The following is a 20,673-nucleotide window of genomic DNA, read 5'->3' as shown; positions in this document are numbered from 1 at the left end:
CGTAAAATAATACCAAGAATAGTAATACCCCAAGAATCAATACCAGTGAAGTTATTATTGCTAATAGCACTAAGTCACTGATCTGGATAATCTTTTAAGTTTGTTTGCTAAGGTTAAAAAAAGAAAAAGAAAAGAAAAACTCCCTTAGAGATGTGCAATTTGAATGTGCTTCTGGTGTTAATGGAGCAGTCTTTTCTAAGCTTTAACAGGTCACAATTAATCAACCCCAATCAATACAAGCATCCTAGCTATAGTATCATTGTACTTACCCATGATGGTTAGGGCTGTAGCTTTTGTCAGTTCTTCTTTCATTGACTCTATTACTTCTAAATTACCACCATCCAGGTTGCATCTGTTTATGGTTCCATTTCCCGAACTGATCCAATAAAGTTTGTTTTCCACATAGTCTATTGATAGTCCTGTAATTAAATTATACAATTTAAACATAACGGTAGCCACTTAAATTATAATATTCACCTAGCACTGGGGTTTGGGGGAAAAAAATCAGTTTCAGGCTCAGATTTTTGTCTTTAAAAATAAGATCTGGCTAACAGGGAGATATACACACACTGTTTTAACTATCCGTCAAATAATATACTTTTAGAGACACAGTGGTTATCTCTGTTATCATAACAATTTTATGACATTAAGAGGAATGACTGTTCCATTTTACAGATAAGGAAAATAATACCTAGAATAGTTAAGAAATCTATTTGAGGCCATAGCTAGTAAGTGGACATTCTGGAAATTTTAAGAAAGTTTCTGTTTCTAAACTGAGTGTCTGCCCTCTTCATTACGCTGCTTTGCCTCAGAAAGTTTTAATGTGTAAAACTCATTTGGGATACTTATTAATGATATTTATAATTTCTCCTTTACTTTTAGTAAAAGTTACTTTAGAAAGTTATAGATTTAAATTGGTGTTTTCAGTAGTTTTCAAGTAAATCCAAAGGTAGGAGAATTTCAACAATTAGTAATTTCACTGAAGCATGGCAGTGAATTGGGCTCATATAGGAGACGCCATTGAGAAACAAACCATACAGCAAGTGAACCAAGCCAATGGCTTAAGACCATTGTCCCTACATGGCACAGTGTGTCACTGTAAGTTAGCTTTTTGTAGTTTATGAACAATTACATACATTATAGGGGTGTTCATGGTTTTCAAAGGTATCAGGACACGTAAATTTTGATTGCCAAGGGTATACATCTAATTAATTACAGGCATTCTCAGTAGGCTTATGATCTACGTTGTAACAGTAACACTGTGGCTCCATGTTGGTCTTCTGTGACCCACAACTACTTAACGAAAAAGCACACGTGGGCACATCCTCAGGCATACAATAAATAAAGTGTTTCTGGGATCTCCCTCACAAAATGTAGTGAACAAACTACAAAAAAGTCCCTTCCCTATTAAAAAAAAAAAAAAAAACCAAGATGAAGAAAAGGAAAGAAAGAAGAAAGGAAGACAAGAAGGAAGAAAGAAAGAAGGAAGACAATTGGAGAGAATCGTACGAGTTCAAGTACATTGAGAAAGTGATACCATATCCAAAATATTCTCAACTACAGTTAGTCCCAATCCACAGAGTGGACCAGTTTTCAGCAAGTAGCAATAATAAAACAAGCCTATACAATATACCAGCTATTTACTGACTTATTGGTATGTTTTCTTAACAAAAGTCTGGGAGATTCACCAGAAAAATCACAAGGCATAAAATTAGACATTGCAGGGATAAAATTTTCAGATTTTTTTTTTGATAACCACTGTGGGTAATTGGCTTTAATTACTATGAAAAAAATAATCAAATAAAAACTATCACAGCCATATTCTATGATATAATACTTTCATGGTGAAAATCATTCATCATTTTTTTTTTTTTTTTTTGCGGCACGCGGGCCTCTCACTGCTGTGGTCTCTCCCGTTGTGGAGCACAGGCTCCGGACGCACAGGCTCAGCGGCCATGGCTCACGGGCACAGCCGCTCCGCGGCATGTGGGATCTTCCCGGACCAGGGGCACGAACCCGTGTCCCCTGCATCGGCAGGCAGACTCTCAACCACTGCGCCACTAGGGAAGCCCCATCATTCCATTTTTTTATGAGAGAGAGTTTGCTTATTCTACAGGTACTTCCTAAGCCATCTCCATCTATCTTTTCTGGTATTAATAAATTCTGGTTTAGACAGCTTAATTTTCAGAAGTGGTTTATTTTACCTTCTACTTAGTTGACCATCTAAAGCACGTAATTCCATCTTTAAACAGCAATGAAGCATATCTTTAATATAGATTTACGGTACAAAATATAACCCCAAACTTTCTACTGCCAAATTTTCAGCAAGTATCAAATTAATGAATACATTTATGAAAAATTCCCTTTAAGAAAAGTTACCTATCTCCTTGTGTATTCCAAACTTTACCTCTCAGTCAAGCTGAACCATCAGAGAGTTATCTGCATTTTTAGCTTGCTAAGTTTTTCTCCCTCTTGGAATCTCTTGCTGAATTGAACTTTGGCATTGTGCCCTTGGTTTAAATGAAAGATGGTATAAGAAGTAGCCATAGGAAACCCACTGTTATACTTGCCAGGATATAGTGTCTGAAATAATATATCACAGTGTGACCTCTTTATATAAGGACCCATGGGAGAAATCTCTTTCAGGACTCGGTGCCAGAAAAAGCTTTATGTGGAAAATATAAAATTGTAACTGATCATATTTCTCTCTTTGCTTTGACTGCAAAGAAACTGAAGAGTCAGATTTGTGACCCATCTCTGGCAATTGTAAAGGAATTGCATTTATACCATAAACTTCACTTCTGGCTTCAACAGGATAATCGATTATTTTCCTTCACCTTGATTTTTAAAATCAATATTCTTATCTGTTCCATCTTAGGGAATGTGTTTGTTTAAGTTTCTTCAACTCCTTTTTGTAAGGAGAGGGTACATATTGAATACGTTCAACTCCAGATTAACCCACAATATCAGAATTTTCTCATCTACCTAAAACTGCAGTTTCTAGACCCGAACTTAGGTTTTGTAAAGCAGTTATACAGAGCAGAGAAGTTGCAGAGTTTGGGGCAGAGCTCCCCAGTTTTTACTACTGAACATCTTTGTCCCTGGACTGTGCGTGCTGAGAGGAAAGAAGCTGTTGTCATTGTGAGCTTTTCACCTTCAGCGCTGAGCATGATGCCTAGAGCAGAGAAGAAAATTTATAAACACTGAATGAAGGCATGGGGTATTTAATTAACTCCACTATGAAAATTATAAGTTGTCTTCAAGGAGTTCTGCCTAGTAAAGTTGAATTATCCCCACAACAGAATTTTTCTACTATACCACTTATGTCCATGTATTATGAAAATAGGGAGGAAAGGCAATGATTCAATAGAGCTACTTGGTATGGCTTATATTTTTTATATCAATATTAATACAAAATAGTTTAGGATTAATAGTTTTAAAAAAATTAAAGTTCCTATTTTAATCTATATATGTATGTGATATGTCACCTAGTCACCAACATATACCTTCTCTCCTGTCAGATATATTAGCTTAACCCCAGAATGCCCTTGAGCGTGTTTATTTCCAGGTGTATACAAGAGAACTGAAATATTTTAATAATCCTATTATGAATTCAAGAAACTGATGATATACATTTTAAATTCATAGATGAGCATGTTTAGAAGTACATATTTTTAAACTTCATTAATATAAATGTTTTACATAAGATTTTTAAACTTTGTTATTATGCTTAGGTTTTAATAACATTGAAGAATTGGTATCCATCTATTGGAATAATTTCAAAAGATAAATCATTAAGCAGTAAACTAATAGTGGTTTTGATGTAATTGAAGCTACTCAATGATTTTAGCATACTAAGTCAAGAGCCATGAGAAAACAGATCAAATATAAGCATGTCCATAAAACTGTCCTGGAACCTGTGCAGAGAAATATAATTATGTCTGTACTAGAAGATCCTCAGAATGGGTAACTAAGATGAAAATATCTTCAAAAGGACTGTAAGGTCTGTCTGAAGAATATGCCATTAGTAATACAGAGTCATTTCTGCCAGACATATTTATTTTTAAAATCATCTGGATCTGGTAATCAAAAGAGAAAATTGAGATTAAATAATATAATAGGTATATCAATGGAAGAAAAGTCATCATCTAAACTGAAAAACCTTTATGAAAAGAAAAACCTACTTTTTACCTATCTTTTCTATTATTATAAAAATGCAGAGGTAATCCATCTGCTTTGATTCTAACATTCGTTATTTTAAACCAAAGATTTCACTTAATATATTATTTTATTTGAACATTTGATTTAAACCAGCTTATTTTTTAATTTAGACAATGTAACTTGCGAAAATTATATAACTGCTCTCATAGTAGGAACATTCCATACACTGATATAAGAAACAACTACACATTTTTAAAAAATATAATCTAACTATATTTTCCATATATCACTAAAAAAATTAAGTCCATTAAGTTTTAAGTGTTGTTACAATTAAGACTGGAAAGTTCATTTCTATGTGTCTCATTTCTTTTCTTTTTTATATCACTCAAAATAAAATCAATATACCATGCAATGTGGAATTAAAACAAAAATGCAAATATATAGAAAAAATTTTTTTAATTGAGGCTTTCTAGGGATAGTAATTATCTAATTTTTGCCATCACTTGTCAAATTTAATTTCAAAATTTTCACCCCTAGCAGTGCATTATAACTATCTGGAAAGCTATTAAAAATACCGATCCCAATCACAGAAATTCTAATTTAATTGGTTTATGTTGGTCCCAGGCATCAGTATTTTTAAGAACTCTCTCCAGGTCATTTTGGAATACAAAATTTAAGAAATTTCTTTTAAACACTGCATATTTTTATAATCTTTTAAATTTGAATTTTTAAAAGGTTCAATGAGGCCTTTTAAATTTTGCTGGAAAGTAGGTCATGATGAGATCTCTGGAGACAGAGGAATACTAAAGATGTAGATAGGGAAAAAAACATACTATGGATATTTAAATGTAGATGATTAACTTCAAGGCCTCTAGACGTGTATAAATAACATTGAAATCTTCTAAATATTTTCTTTGTAGTGTTATCTTCAGACAATGGAATACAACTTCTGCTTCTGGAATTGTGAAAGTTGTAGAAACTGGCTATTGAAAACACAAAAAATGGGAAAATATTGTAAAGTTGTATGCCCTACTATACTTGTAGAATAATTATAATGTTCTGGATATTCCAAAATGGAGATCTTTTCATAGTACACCAAAACAGGCATGATTATTCCTGGGGCAGCACTTTCTCTGAAACATTGAACTTTTAGCTTCAAAGGAGCATTGTTATTCCATGGAGAAGTAGAATAGGATTAATTGCCTACTCACAATTAGGCTGTCTCAAGAAATGCTTTATCCCCTCTGAGAATACTTAGATTTTGTAAGTTAAAGAATAAATATCCTGACTGGTGTGAAGTGATACCTCATGGCAGTTTTGATTTGCATTTCTTTAATAATTAGTGATGTTGAACATCTTTTCATGTGCCTCTTGGACATCTGTATGCCTTCTCTGGTGATATGTCTATTTAGGTCTTTTGCCAATTTTTTAATTGAATTCCTTGTTTTTTTGATATTGAACTCCATGAGCTGTTTGTATATTTTGCAGATTCATCCTTTGTCCGTTGTTTCCTTTGCAAATATTTTCTCCCATTCTCAGGGTTGTCTTTTCGTCTTGTTTATGCTTTATGGTGTCAGGGAAGGGGAAGCTGGGGCGAAGTGAGAGTAGCATCAACATATACACACTACCAAATGTAAAATAGATAGCTAGTGGGAAGCAGCAGCATAGCACAGGGAGATCAGCTCGGTGTTTTGAGATGACCTAGAGAGGTGGGATAGGGAGGGTGGGAGGGAGGCTCCCTATGTATGTATGCATACATATGTATGCATATGGCTGATTCACTTTGTTGTACAACAGAAACTAACACAGTATTGTGAAGCGATTATACTCCAATAAAGATCTATTAAAAGAAAAAAAAGAATAAATATCCTGAGGAAGCCCAAATTACTGTTTGTGTCCCTGGATTCTCTCTAAAGTGAACACAAATATAAACGGCCACCCTCCAATCACTTTGTCTAAGCGTCTCTGGGTTGATCTGACAGAAGGCTAGGTAGCCTTTGTGGCTACACACTCACTGCACCATTGTGAGGCTGTAATAATAAGAAGGTTATAAAAGGGCCTCATATCCTAGTGTCTGGTACATAGATGTACTTAATACATTTTACCTATTTATTAGTAGTATAGGTTTTTGTATTTCCCTTTCAAGCTAAAATCCTACTTTTAAAATTTACAACCATTTCTCTGGTAATCCCTACAAATGATAATTTTGAGATAATTTAATGAGAAATACTCAGATTGTGCACTTAATTTTTAATACAGTATTTTCTCAATTATACAGATACATCAAAATTAGAAACATCTGTTCTATGAAAGCCAATCAGAAATATGCTTCAGCCTGAGACAAAGTATTTGCAATCCACATATCCATCAAAAGACTAGGATCTTGAAAAGAACTCTCAAAACTCAATAGTTTAAAAAAAATAGAATTAGAAAATGGGGAAAATGAATGAACAGAAATCTCACAGAAGATATACATATGGCAAGTAAGTACATGAAAAAGATGTTTAACGTCACAGGAAAATGCAAACTAAAATGACAATGAGTATCACTACACACTTACAAAAATGACTACAATAAAGCTAGTGACAAAAATAAATGCTGGCAAAGACGTAGGAAAAAACTATATCACTGACACATTGCTGGTTGGAACATAAAATGGTACAGCCACTCTGGAAAAGAACTGGGCAGTTTCTTATGAAATTAAGCATATTGTTACCATAGGTCCCACTAATTGCACTCCTGGGAATTTATCCCAGAGAAATGAAAATGGATGTTCACACAAAAACTTGTACACGAATGTTTATAACAGCTTTATTTGTTGTAGTCATGAAATGGAGCAGGACCCTATGGGCCTCCTGGGTACAAAAGCCTTTCTGTGTCCCCTTCCCTGAGTTCCAAAGGGCAGGTTCAAACAGCTGCTAATCAGGGAAGGGAGGGGATGTGGAGATAAGGGAGGAGCAGTCAAGAGACAATAGTACAGTCTAGGGGCAGTGTCCTGGTTCCCCCTCAAGGGATATACATAACATTATCTTTGAGCTCTTCTCAGAACTAAAGCCCCCAAATGGAAGACGTTACCTGCTTGACAAGCATTCTTCATTCCAGAGAAGGTCTGAATTGAAGGAATGCGGGCCCTGCGCTTACCGTCCCCTGATCTTAATCAGCAACCCTGACCCAGGACTATAAGACTCCTCACACCACGAGTCCCCCCCCCACCCCCCACAAGGTGGAGACACACAGTTTTGAGGGCATTAGCCTGCTGTGGCCCCCTTTGCCTGGCAAAGTAATAAAGCTATTCTTTTCTACTTCACCCAAAACACTGTCTCCGAGATTTAATTCAGTGTCGGTGTATAGGGGACGGATTTGGCTTCAGTCAGAAACTGGAATCATCCCATTTCCTTCAACAGGAGAATGTTTAGGTAAACTATGATATGTACATACCATGGCATACTACTCAGCATTAAAAAGGAAAGAAAAAAACAACAATAACAAACTATTGACACATGAAACAATTTTGATGACTCTACAAGGATAAATGCTAAGTGGAAAAAGTCAACCCAAAAGCTTACATACTGTATGATTCCACTTATATAACATTTTAAAATGACAAAATTTTAGGGCTTCCCTGGTGGCGCAGGGGTTGAGAGTCCGCCTGCCGATGCAGGGGACACGGGTTTCGTGCCCCGGTCTGGGAATATCCCGCATGCCGCGGAGCGGCTGGGCCCGTGAGCCATGGCCGCTGAGCCTGCGCGTCCGGAGCCTGTGCTCCGCAACGGGAGAGGCCACAACAGTGAGAGGCCCGCGTACACCGCAAAATAAATAAATAAAATGACAAAATTTTAGAAATGGAAGATAGTGTGGGGAGGAAAAAAAGGGGGAGGAGGGGGTAGGTGTGGTTATAAAAGGGTATCAGGAAGGATTGTTGTGATATTGGAATTATTATCTTATTTTGCTTTTCTTTTTTCCCATCCACTTATCCACAGAACTCAATTCAGTTTATTCAGTATTTTGACTCTGATATTGGATACAGCAACCTATACATGTTATAAAATTGTACAGATCTAAATATACAAACACACAAATGAATACTAATAATACATAATCTGAATAAGATTGGTGGATTGTATTAAGGTCAATATCTGAGTTGTAATATTTTACTGTAGTTTTACATAATATTCCAATTGGGGAAAATTAGATAAAGTATACACGGAACCCCTCTGCATTATTTTTTATAACTGCACGTGAATCTAAGATTACCTCAATAAAAATTTCAATTCAAAAATATTATTCAACAAAAAGTTGAGAATGTAGGGCATCAGAATATGCCACTCCAAAATAGACCTCTTTGGTTTAAAGATTATTTTGTCCTGAAGATAATTAAGAAACAACAGACACCAAAACTCAAAGCTCTCTGCCCTCCCTTTTTGCTGAAAGTGGGCTTAGCCTCTTAATCACCAGAGACAGGTCTAGATTTACCAGCGCAGAGACAGCACTGAGAGGAATCTATGTAACAAAAGTTACCAAAATGACCCTTATCTTTCCTTAGTTTTCCTCATATATTTACCTTCTCATAGTACGCCTTCCTTGAAAGTTTAAAACCTTTTTCCTTTATCTTTTTATTTCTCTACAAATTTATTGTTCTTTGGTAAGATGCTATATAAGCACAAGTTCTAACCACTCCTTTGAGTTACTCTTCAATGAGTTTCTCTCACATGTATGTGTGCTATGAGAGTTAATAAACTCTGTTTTCCTCTTTTTAATTTGTCTGTTGTCAGTCTAATTTCCAGGGCCCTAGCCAGAGAACCTAGGATAGAGGAAATACTTTTTTGGTTTTTTTCTTCTACTCCAAGTATCTATATCGCCCTCATCTTAACTTGATCTAAAGGATTCCTTGAAATAATCCTCTCAATTCACTCCGCTTTAAGAAGTCACTGATGGGGCTTCCCTGGTGGTGCAGTGATTAAGAATCTGCCTGCCAATGCAGGGGACATGGGTTCGAGCCCTGGTCCGGGAAGATCCCACATGCCGCAGAGCAACTAAGCCTGTGCGCCACAACTACTGAGCCTGCACCCTACAGCCTGTGAGCCACAACTACGGGGCCCACACACCACAACTACCAAAGCCTGCGTGCCTAGAGCCTGTGCTCTGCAACAAGAGAAGACACTGCAATGAGAAGCCCGTGCACCACAAAAAAGAATAGCCTCCACTCGCCGCAACTAGAGAAAACCTGTGCTCAGCAACAAAGACCCAACATAGCCAAAGATAAATAAATAAATGAATTAAAACAAAAAAAGTCACTGATGACACACAGTTACAGACCTAAGTTAATTAGTTCCTTATTACTTATTGTATCAAGTTAGGATTTCAGCATCTCCTCCATTCTCCCTCACATAAATCATTTTACTTGGGACAATTTATATTTCAAGCTCTTAATGTCCCAAGCTCTTACTTGGAACAATTTATCTTATAGTTCAAGCTCTTAAAATTATGTGCCTTGTGAAAATAACATGCAAAATTAGAGGAAAAACAGAGTCAGTGACGTTTATTTCTTAAGAAGTATTTTGTTCTAAAAGATCATTTTAAAAGGTTTAATGCCTTAAGTTTTATAATTTCCCTAAGCTATATTTATAGCTTGATAGGTAAAATAGAGCAAACTATTTTTAAAATCACTGAATTGTGTCATTTGAATATTTTAAAATTATAGTTCCTGTCAATATTATCCTAAATATTCCCTTGTATTAGATATTTTTTTCCCCAGACAGGCAGAATAATTCAGTTTTTTTAGATATATCATGATTTTGTGCCTTTTAAGCCTGTTTTTTTTTTTTCTACTAAGAATAAGGAGGGCTTCCCTGGTGGCACAGCGGTTGAGAATCTGCCTGCTAATGCAGGGGACACGGGTTCGAGCCCTGGTCTGGGAAGATCCCACATGCCACGGAGCAACTAGGCCCAAGAGCCACAACTACTGAGCCTGTGCGTCTGGAGCCTGTGCTCCGCAACGAGAGGCCGTGATAGTGAGAGGCCCGCGCACCATGATGAAGAGTGGCCCCCACTTGCCACAACTAGAGAAAGCCCTCGCACAGAAATGAAGACCCAACACAGCAAAAATAAATTAATTAATAAACTCCTACCCCCAACATCTTCAAAAAAAAAAAAAACGAAAAAGAATAAGGAAAGCCCCTTCTTCCATCATACCTTAAAAACAAAAGCATATGTTTCCTTCAAGGTCCAGTTGAAGTTACAAAATATCACCAATTTGGTTACAACTCATTCCTCTATTTTTCTTTCTCACCAAGAATTAGTTGTACTATTTTTATAGTGTCTACTTACATTATCTTTATGGTGTCTGGATACAGTACTCATGAACAATATTGGTTTTTGTTGTTGTGTAACTCTACTAAAGGTCTCATCAAATGGTTTATATTTCTGTTTTTTTCCTTTACTGGACTATGACTTTGATAATGTGTCCCAGGTTTTACTTTCAGAGTCTGGAACCTAGTATGCACTTCATAACCTTTTTTTTAATAACTTTTTTTTTTACACTCCATAACATTTGAATGAGTAAATGATCAGATTAAAAAATGTAACAAATTTAAATTATTTGTGTGTATATGAATGTGTAATTTTAATATCAGTTTGTTAATTCCTCCATTCTTTTTGGTAACCTATTATTATCATTTCTTTTGGGGTGCATAGCTCTGTATGTTGATTAAACTTCACACATAATAAATGTAACTGTGCTGAGTAATAAGTATATATATAACTGTATTACATCAAGCAAGGAAACATATCCAGAAATTTGTTTTAACCTTATTTTTAAAAATTGAGGTCCTTGAGTTCTTTTGATATGGTAAACAGTGTTTATGAATATTATCCATGAATAGATTTAAAAATCCACATATAAGGGTTAGAATGATTAAACAATAAAAAAAATGTTTGGTAGGTTTCAAGAAGGTGTACTTGAAGGTTGAGTAAACAAATGACTTTTGGTTGGGATTACATTAATTTATTTATTTTTTAAAAAACTTATTTATTTTTGGCTGAGTTGGGTCTTTGTTGCTGTGTGCGGGCTTTCTCTAGTTGTGGTGAGCGGGGGCTACTCTTCCTTGTGGTGCGCAGGCTCAGTAGTTATGGTGCACGGGCTTAGTCGCTCTGCGGCATATGGGATCTTCCCCGACCAGGGCTCGAACCCATTTACCCTGCCTTGGCAGGCAGATTCTAAACCACTGCACCACCAGGGAAGCCCTGGGATTACATTTAAAATGAACAGAAAACATCAAGAAAATAAAATATGTAGTTATACTAGATTCTTAAGAATAAACCATGAAGGGTAATGCTGATTGACAAGCCAATATGCTTTATATGAGGCTTGAGGGATAAAATTCATAATATATAAACATTTTAAACTCTGAAATGGCTTTAAGCAGTAAATTAAAATCCCATTTTGTAAACTGCTCTAAGCATTTAATGTATCCAAGACTGAGCAATAAATCTTAATTGAAAATATTTAGTTCAACAATGTATAATGGGAATGTTGATTTGTATTTAACAGAAACAAAGTTATTCAGCCCAAACTGCCTGAAGGCTGCAATTACTTGGTCTTCAGTGATACACACTCATAAAATGCCAAGTTGGGTGTTTTGATAAGATCACTATGCACTTCTCTTTCAAGTATTTCATGCATATGGATTTAACAGAAAACAAGTAAGGGAAATCCAGTGAATTAAAATATGAAAACAATTCCACAAACTAGAAGGCCTAGTATATCAGTGACATTACTGTTTAAAACATGCATTTAAAGATTCAGAAATAATTAATTGTGAGGCAAAATTGACACAGAGGTGAGACTGGTTCTTGCATACCCCTGGCTGCTTAGAAAAGCTGACTGCAGTGTCCTACTTGTTCCCACATTTCTTAGGAGTACATAAGCTCTAGATTTTTCTTTCCCATCTTCCATGCTTGACTAAGTACCAGTTTTATTCCTTGATCTTTGCTTGAGGTCAGGTAATTACTATATGAAATGAGCCTCTCTAGGCATAGCATATGGTTAAGATTTAATATGACTTTGGAAGCAGATAAACTTGGTTTTGAATCCCAACTCTACCATTCATCACAGGCAACTCATTTCTTTCAACAAGCCTCGGTTTCTGAATCTATAAAGGAAGAGTAAGAAAGTCTTCCAGAAATGATTACCATGAGATGATTAATGAAAAGCATTTTGCAAGTACTTAATATATTCTAAATCCATAACAAGTAGTCACTATAATTATGTTATTTTTGTTGCCAAAGTGACATCCTCATCATATATCCCAGGCTAAGTGCATACAACCACAAAGGTGTAACTTCACAGTGAGAATACAGGTTTCATAAAGGGTTATAGAAAATGATTGTTTTCATTTGACACTTCCCAGCCTTACGAGACAGAATATTGTTTTTTCTCCTTACATCTTGTACATTTTTTCCATGCATTTTTCTATACATTTTTTCCAAAAATAATTTATAATCTGACAGTCAATATGCAAAAGGAGAAAAATCAACTGAACAGTAGCTCCTGCTTTCTTAATCACCTAATTTTCTTCATGGAAATGGTTCAGGGAATGCAGTGGGCAGGAGTTTAAGCCAGAGATGGCTCAGACAGATTCATCATGAGAAAGTAATTACAATAACTTCCTGCAGTGCAAAATATCAGTGAAATTCAATGAGTAAATAACACAGTAACAAATATCCCTATGTATGTAAGTATTTCATAGGTATGACAGTCATTGTATACCAACAAAAACAGGTTTGTACTTATTTTTTCACACATTCATATGTTCACTTATAGCACTGAAAAATTCCATTTTACAAATCATCTCAGGGGGATAGTTCTAAAAGAAACTTATAAAGTGGGATTACAGTGGCATGAATTCTTGAGAGTATTTCAAAAATTCTTCTACTATCAAATGTTTCCTTATGAGACTTAACCTTGATACTACACTAAAAGGCAGTTTTAATTTGTGTATAAACCAAAAAAAATTTTTTTGGTCCACTTATTCACATCACAGCTCTAAACTGTCCATTAAGAGAGGAAAAAAAAAAAAAAGCAAAAAAAGAACTTTTAGAAAAGAAAACACAATAATCTGAAATATTTCAGTATTTTGTGTAAATTAGTAAACAATATAACTTGCTGAATATATTTTAAGAAAGTGGTTCAAGCACACAGTGAAAATGCTAACTTAAAAAAAAAGTTACTATGCAACACAGTTTTAATCTATTTTAATCAGTATCTACAATACTCTTGAAACCAGCATTGTCTTTACTGGTGCCATTCCTCACAAATAAAGAATTTAAACTGACAATATAGTTAAGACTTTCCTGCTATAAAGTTAATCACCAATAATATTTTTTATAGTTAATTTACAGATAAGAGTCTCTCTAGCCTATTGGGATAGATCAAAAATTGCAATTAACAGGGTTGCAATGAATAAGGGTTACATTCAAAAGAACTTGGTTTTATATTTATACTATGTGCTAAAAAACAAACAAACAAAACAAAACTTGCCGATAAGTAGATAAATTGACCAATTGATTTCTGTTTGTTCTTTCTTTTTATGAGAAATATCTGAGTTGCTAATGAGAGCTGATGGGGTTCAGGACAGGCCACCCCAAAATGTGCTATGTTGGCATATTGATTTTTTTTTTCTTGTTGATAGTTGTTAATTTATTTTTTAACTTTTTATTTTATATTGGTGTACAGTTGATTAACAATGTTGTGTTAGTTTCAGATGTACAACAAAGTGATTCAGTTATACATATACATATATCTATTCTTTTTCAAATTCTTTTCCCAATTAGGTTGTTACAGAATATTGAGCAGAGTTCCCTGTACTATACAGTAGGTCCTTGTTGGTTATCCATTTTAAATATAGCAGTGTGTACATGTCAATCCCAAACTATCCCTCCCCCCAACCCTTCCCCCATATTGATTATATTGAATTAAAGTTACTTAAGAAACAGCTGGTGAAAGAAAAATACTCTGAGCCTCTTTTGTTTGCCTGAAAGCAGGGACTAATTCCCTCATGTGAAGGTATCCTCCCTATACCAGGAAGATAGAAGGCATCCTTATCACCAGAGATAGGGAATTCAAGGCCAAGAAAGCAGTATAAATAAGCTTTGTTACTTCATTATTTTGGAACTGCAAGCCCAAACCCCTTTGTCTTTTCAAATCTTCACAAATAATTGTTTCTTTGTCTAAAAGGTATAAATGCTGCCTGCTTTGGTCACTTCTTTGGGTCTCATTCTTACGGGGCTCCCATACTTACATAATTAATTTTTTTTCTCCTGTTAATCTGCCTTCTGTCACTTTAATTACAGGCATACCTCATTTTATTGCTCTTCACTTTATTGCACCCTGTGGATACTGTGTTTTTGCAAATTGAAGGTTTGAGTCTACCCTGCATCGAGCAGGTCTACAGGACCATTTTTCCAACAGCATTTGCCTACTGCATGTCTCTGTGCCACGGTTTGGTAATTCTCACAATATTTCATAATTTTTTATTATTATATTTATTATGGTGATCTGTGATCAGTGGTCTTTGCCATTACCACGATGACTCATTGAAGGCTCAGATGATGGATAGCATTTTTTATCAATAAAGTATTTTTTAATTAAGGTACGTACATTTTTTTTTAAGACATAATGTTATCACACACTTAAAAGACCACAGTATGGTGTAAACATAACTTTTATATGTACTGGGAAACCAAAAATTTCGTGTGACTCGCTTTATTGTGATATTTGCTTTATTTCGGTGGTCTGGAAATAAATCTGCAATATCTCTGAGGTATGCCTGCACTACCCCAGTCAAAAGAACCTAGAAAGATAGAGGAAAAAAATTTCTTCTCCTATAGAGCCAAATGGCCACAGGGTTAGACAGGGAATATAGGAGAAACAGCAAGAGGAACACATTTACACATGGACAGCACAGTCTGTCATTCAGCATCACAGAGACCATCAGTCTTAGCACCTGGTTGACATGACTAGTAACCTGAAGTAGAAAGTTACTGGAAGGAACTTGTAAGCAATACTTATTTGTAAATCACATCAAGAACTTCTAGAACAAGATGGGGGCCCAGTTGTCTATTGGTCCTAAGGGGCTATGCTGGGAAGATCTGAGAGCAGAACCCGGTACTTCAAACTTGTTTGCCTCTTAGCATCAGCATTAAGACAATATAGATGTGCATAAAAATTTGCTCATCTCAGAGGCCCACTTAGTTACATATGTTCCTCTGCTAGATTTCTATGGATTCTGTTCTATGTTTATTCTTAACTGAATTCATTTATACGTACTCAATACTGCAGACAATCAAATCATTCAAATTTCAGTCTATTGGACCCAGTATAATTTCTACTACTACTCCTGATAGGTTCTATTATTAAAGGCCAGATGTTCTTTTCATAAGTTTTCCTCATTTAATCCTCATGAGAACTTTACAAAATAGGCATTTTGCCTTGATCTTACAGATAAGGAAAGCAAGTACCACCTAGCTAACAGTAATTTGCTCAAGGTCACTGAGATAAATTCACTTAATGGGATCTAAAATGATTTAGGTTCGTGTGCCCCTAAAGCAAAAGGACAATGTCAAATTTTTATCAACAGGCCGAATACAAAATCTGATACTCAATAAAAATCTGTTTATTGAATAAATGAATGTCTGACTCACAAGCCATACTCATTAATGCTGACTTAAGATATGGTTTGTAATAAGGTTCTGGGTTATTTCTGGGAAAATAGTCTATCTTGCACAAATTAAAATTTAACAGTATAATTCTGAATTTATTTTAAAGTAATTTTCAAATATAACAATAACTGACATGAAGTAGGCATTTACTATTTGTTACTGGATGTTTAATCATCATCCATACACAGTTAAAAATATCACTTGGTGTATAACACCTGAGGGGCCAACTACAAAGTGTAAATAGTAACACTAATTCTTTTTCTTACAAACTTTCTTTATATAAGCTTCATATATACCTGTTCTTTAATTTATTTTGAGTAGGAAAATGGAAATTTAGTATGAAAGAAGATAAGGTTTTTCCCCTTATAAAAACGAGCGTATAAATGAACATTTTGGTGTAACCTATAGCTACCACATTACAATGTAAGGACTTTATTTGCTCATACTATTTCAGTCATACTCACTTTTCCGTATTAAATATTCTGAACAACTCCAGATAAGAACCAACTGAATTGCTTTAGTCCAAATTAAATCCTTTGTATGGGTCCTAATCTTGTAGAGTCCCTTGTTTCTTCTGTTCTATCATCTTCTACACAGAAGTATTAGCATTTCAATTTGCCTTTAATGTCTAACACTACCTTGAATTTCAATTGTGTATCAAATCTTAGAACACAATCCAGAGAAAAGAGTTGTTAATAGTATCATTTTACATCACAAGGTTTATTCTACGGACCACATAAAAAGAATTATTTATGGCAAATCTTGTTGATATTATCGCTTTATTGAATCATCACTATTAAAAATGAGATACTTCAAGAAAGTATACTTCCACAGTTCTAAAACTAAGAAAAAATTGCTGAAAAGCTTCATGGTGTAGGGATTTTACCCCAAGATTTAAAAATACACAGTATTCAATTCAAAGCAAAATTATGACTTTCTTTTGTATATTCCATCATTGCACATTTAATATAATATCAAAATTCAGGTTCAATATTGGATTTTTAAAAAGACGTACGTTGAGATGATAAATTAAGGCAATATGGTAATTCTTGCCTCTCAAAGAAACAGAAGAGAATATGAGGAAAGAGTGATTACAGTTTGAAAAGAATAGTACAATGTATAGATATCTATTTGAAAAGAACAGTATAGTGTAACTTTATCTTCTAAAAGAATCTTTGTACTTTGATTTTCAAAGATCACTTATGGGAATGAGTCAAAGCTCTCTTTCAGCACCATGAAATTTTACCTGATGAGTTACAGTGGTTAACAAAGGTAGAATGGCAAACTAAATAAACACCCTGCAGAGTAAGTGAAAATTGCTGAAAATTAATATTAAATACTTAAACTCAAATCATTGCAACTATTAATAATGCCACAATGATGATGATCAGAGGAGGCTTCAGTACATCATATTGCTACCATAGCAAATGGTGTATCAGATATCCACCAGTGAGAATAAGATATTATATCTATTAATTACATTAAGTTTTAAGCAACTTCCATACTTAAGATATTGTAAAAATTCTCTTATCAAAAAAACTTAACTTCTTTTCCAGAAAAAGAATGTTTCTTCCCTACCCTACATGGACCAAATGGATTCCATAAGATTGATAAATTTCTGATTTAATTTATATTACTAATCTATAATATTTTCTTTCAGGCTCTAGGTCAAAGATCCATTGTACAAGCACAGATCTGTCATATTAAAAACTACAGTGATTAACTATAAAAAAAAAAAACAGAACTTACCAACCGGTTCCTTTTGATTCTGAAAGAGAATCTTGCTATTACTGCCATCCATATTTGCCATATTAATTGTGTTTCCATCCGTCCAGTAGAGTTTCCTTAATTCAAAAGAGATATGGTTTAAAAATATTAGATATAGACCTACTTGTTGACTAGAAGCATACATTGAAGAACAAAGTTAATATTAAAGTAAATTCTTGGCTCAGGATAATGTTTTTTCAGGAAGGCCCCAGATTGTTGAGCCACTTGCCTGGGAAGAAAGTACCACTTGCTTTTTCCTGTCACTGAAGGACAATTATCTCACTTACTTTCCCGCACCTACATTCACAACTGAATATTTAACTATGACTACAGTAAATTATTTCCATTTAAAGTCATTCATCAAGATTGAATCCTCTTGGCTTGGAGAAATCAGGCACCAGAGAAGGGAACAAAGTCATTTCAATCATTCCAGTTGAAAGCACTCAGGAGAAAGAATTTCTTTTAGCCCTACCCAAGTTCTCTACATGGGTACATGATGACTAGCCAGAAGATGGGAGAATCTGATCTACTTAGCAGTGACCATAATACTAACACACAGTAAATATGTTATTAACAACTGGTATTTGAAATGAAATTAACAACTTCTCCTGGCATCTTTTTTTAAAAATTCTGAACTGTCACTCTTTAGAAACATAAATTGATAAAATTTTACAATAATATATAAAAATCTGATTTCATGCAGAAAACAGAAATCTCTAACCAGGGATCTCGTACAACTTCCATGTTCACATTTGCTTTTTTGACTGTATAGCTTATATATATGTATGTATGTATGTGTGTGTCTGTCTTAATTCAACAAAGTTTTACATAAAATCAGAGCAAAAGTGTGTAAAATTTTTGAAAAATTAAAAAAATAATCATACTTTACCCCCTCACTGGGTGAGCCGCTAGACACTGTGGCTTATCGATTCCGTGGATAATTGAGGTTTTCAAGGAGCCATCTAGTTTTGCCACGTTAATTTGCGTTTCATCAAATTCTGAGCTAATCCAGTATAAATTACGTGAGACCCAGTCCACAGCTAACCCTCTGATACTCTGAATATCTGTACAACAGGAAAGAGAAAATTAAAAATGAATGAAGTTTTTCATTCTTTTGGCTTTCTAAGTCAGTTATTTTCTGTCTCAGGGAAAATTTAATTTACAGTATTAGTTAGCTAATATTGTACAAGACTGTAATCTCATTCCCTTATCAGCCCTTCTTAAGGCATGAATAATCATTAATGTCTTACTGCTGAGCCATTTGAAAACCTGAAGTAACAATTAGCATTGAAATTACACTAACAGTCAATGATTCACTAGTAAACACTTAGGAGCAGACACAGGCAGCAGTCCTATGGGCCAAGGTGACCAAAATTCAAATTAGAGTAATAGCTTCTCTAGTTGATGGTACATCTTTCTAGTTAGGAGAAAGTACTGTGGGCCATCAACAAATGGGCCATTTTATGTTTTAAATGCCAATTTGTTACTGAAATGAAATAAAACAATTCAGCTTTCCAAAAAGAATTACCAGAGTTGAACATTTTTAAAATGGATAATTAACAGAAATTGACAGAGATATGAGCAAAGAAACTAAAGCCCTTTTAACATTCCTCCAATGTGGATTCTACAGAAATTACTGAAATCTAATTATGTTTTGATTCATTACATCCAATATGAATATTTGGGCTGCTATTACTTGATGATTCAATCAGGCATCTTTTTTAAAAATGATGGAATTTAGGCTAAAATATAATTGCACATTTAAATTAAAGAAACAAATTAAAATGAAAATGTTCAAAACAATGGATACTAGGAAATCTTTTTAACATATTAACAGGTAAAGCAGGCCAATTTAGTTCCCAATCTGTGGCATTTGACTACTTTTACTTGGTTTCGCCTTTATTTCATAAAGTTTTAACGTTTTCTATCATGCTGTACCTCTTAGGGTTCTCCAGACCCCTGCTACTCAAATTTATAAGACACCTGGAGACTCTTAAAAGGAAGATTCTGAGTCAGCAGGTCTGGGGAGGGTCCTAAGATTCTGCAAGTTATAACTAGCTCCCAAGTGCTGTAGTCACTACTCCAGAGCAGCAGTTCCAATCCAAATGCTGCTAGAAACCCAGAGCAGCTGCTACTTAGCTCTTCTAATTGCTACATCTTCCCTTTTTATCATTTTCAAAAGATGCCACCAAGCTAGATTTCCAGAAAGCGAAAACTCTGGATTTGTAAGGTCTGCTAACTAGTTCAATTTTTTTTAAAAAAATACATTTATTTATTTATTTATTTATGCTTGGCTGCGTTGGGTCTTCGTTGCTGTGCGCAGGCTTTCCCTACTTGCAGCTACAGGGGCGACAATCTTCACTGTGGTGCGCAGGCCTCTCATTGCTGTGGCCTCTCTTATTGCACAGCACGGGCACTAGGCGTGCGGGCTTCAGTAGTTGTGACACTCAGGTTCGGTAGTTGTGGCTCACGGGCTCCAGAGCCCACGCTCAGCAGTTGTGGCACATGGGCCTAGTTGCTCCGCAGCATGTGGGATCCTCCTGGACCAGGGCTTGAACCCGTGTCCCCTGCATTGGCAGGCAGGCTCCCAACCACTGCACCACCAGGGAAGTCTCACTAGTTCAAAATTTAAAGGAGCAAAATAAGGGAGGCCTGGCAATTCTGGGTCAGCTGTGAAGTGCCGTGCTGGCATGGTAGGCTCTACCCCAAGTTTACATCCTTGAGTCTTAACAGAGCCTGCTCAATATTCTTTTTATTATTTCTAAATAACTTTTAATCACAGTGCCCTTAAAAGGGATTCCCCATGTTTCAACTTCTCCTGTAAGCAACAACTTCTCATTCTGCAAGTTACTTTTCATCATTAATTTCTGGTAAGGTGGCAAATTTTGTATGAGAACTTCATATCTCAACCCAACACTTGAAATTTACTTTTATTTTTAGTTATTCTCATCCAGTTCCCTCTTTTCTCAAGGGAAGAAAAAGTAATACAACACCTCTGTAAAGCTAAACCTGCCAAGTCAGATATTT

The 20,673-nt window shown here is 35.1% G+C and overlaps 1 protein-coding gene across 1 annotated transcript in view; it reads right to left on the bottom strand.

Moving 5' to 3' along the window:
- Positions 1-20,673, bottom strand: part of LRP1B (LDL receptor related protein 1B) — a 1,792,829-nt gene that overhangs the window by 563,352 nt on the left and 1,208,804 nt on the right. The window contains exons 30-32 of the mRNA XM_030883038.2: positions 18,536-18,710; positions 17,629-17,723; positions 270-419 (exon numbers count right to left, since the gene is read on the bottom strand). Coding sequence (XP_030738898.2) covers positions 270-419; positions 17,629-17,723; positions 18,536-18,710 — 420 coding nt within the window. The remainder of the gene's footprint in view (positions 1-269; positions 420-17,628; positions 17,724-18,535; positions 18,711-20,673) is intronic.

This window comes from Globicephala melas, chromosome 7 (assembly GCF_963455315.2).
Source record: "Globicephala melas chromosome 7, mGloMel1.2, whole genome shotgun sequence".
Taxonomy (NCBI): domain Eukaryota; kingdom Metazoa; phylum Chordata; class Mammalia; order Artiodactyla; family Delphinidae; genus Globicephala; species Globicephala melas.
The sequence above is the reverse complement of the archived record's forward strand: the minus strand, read 5'-3'. Positions and strand labels throughout refer to the sequence as shown.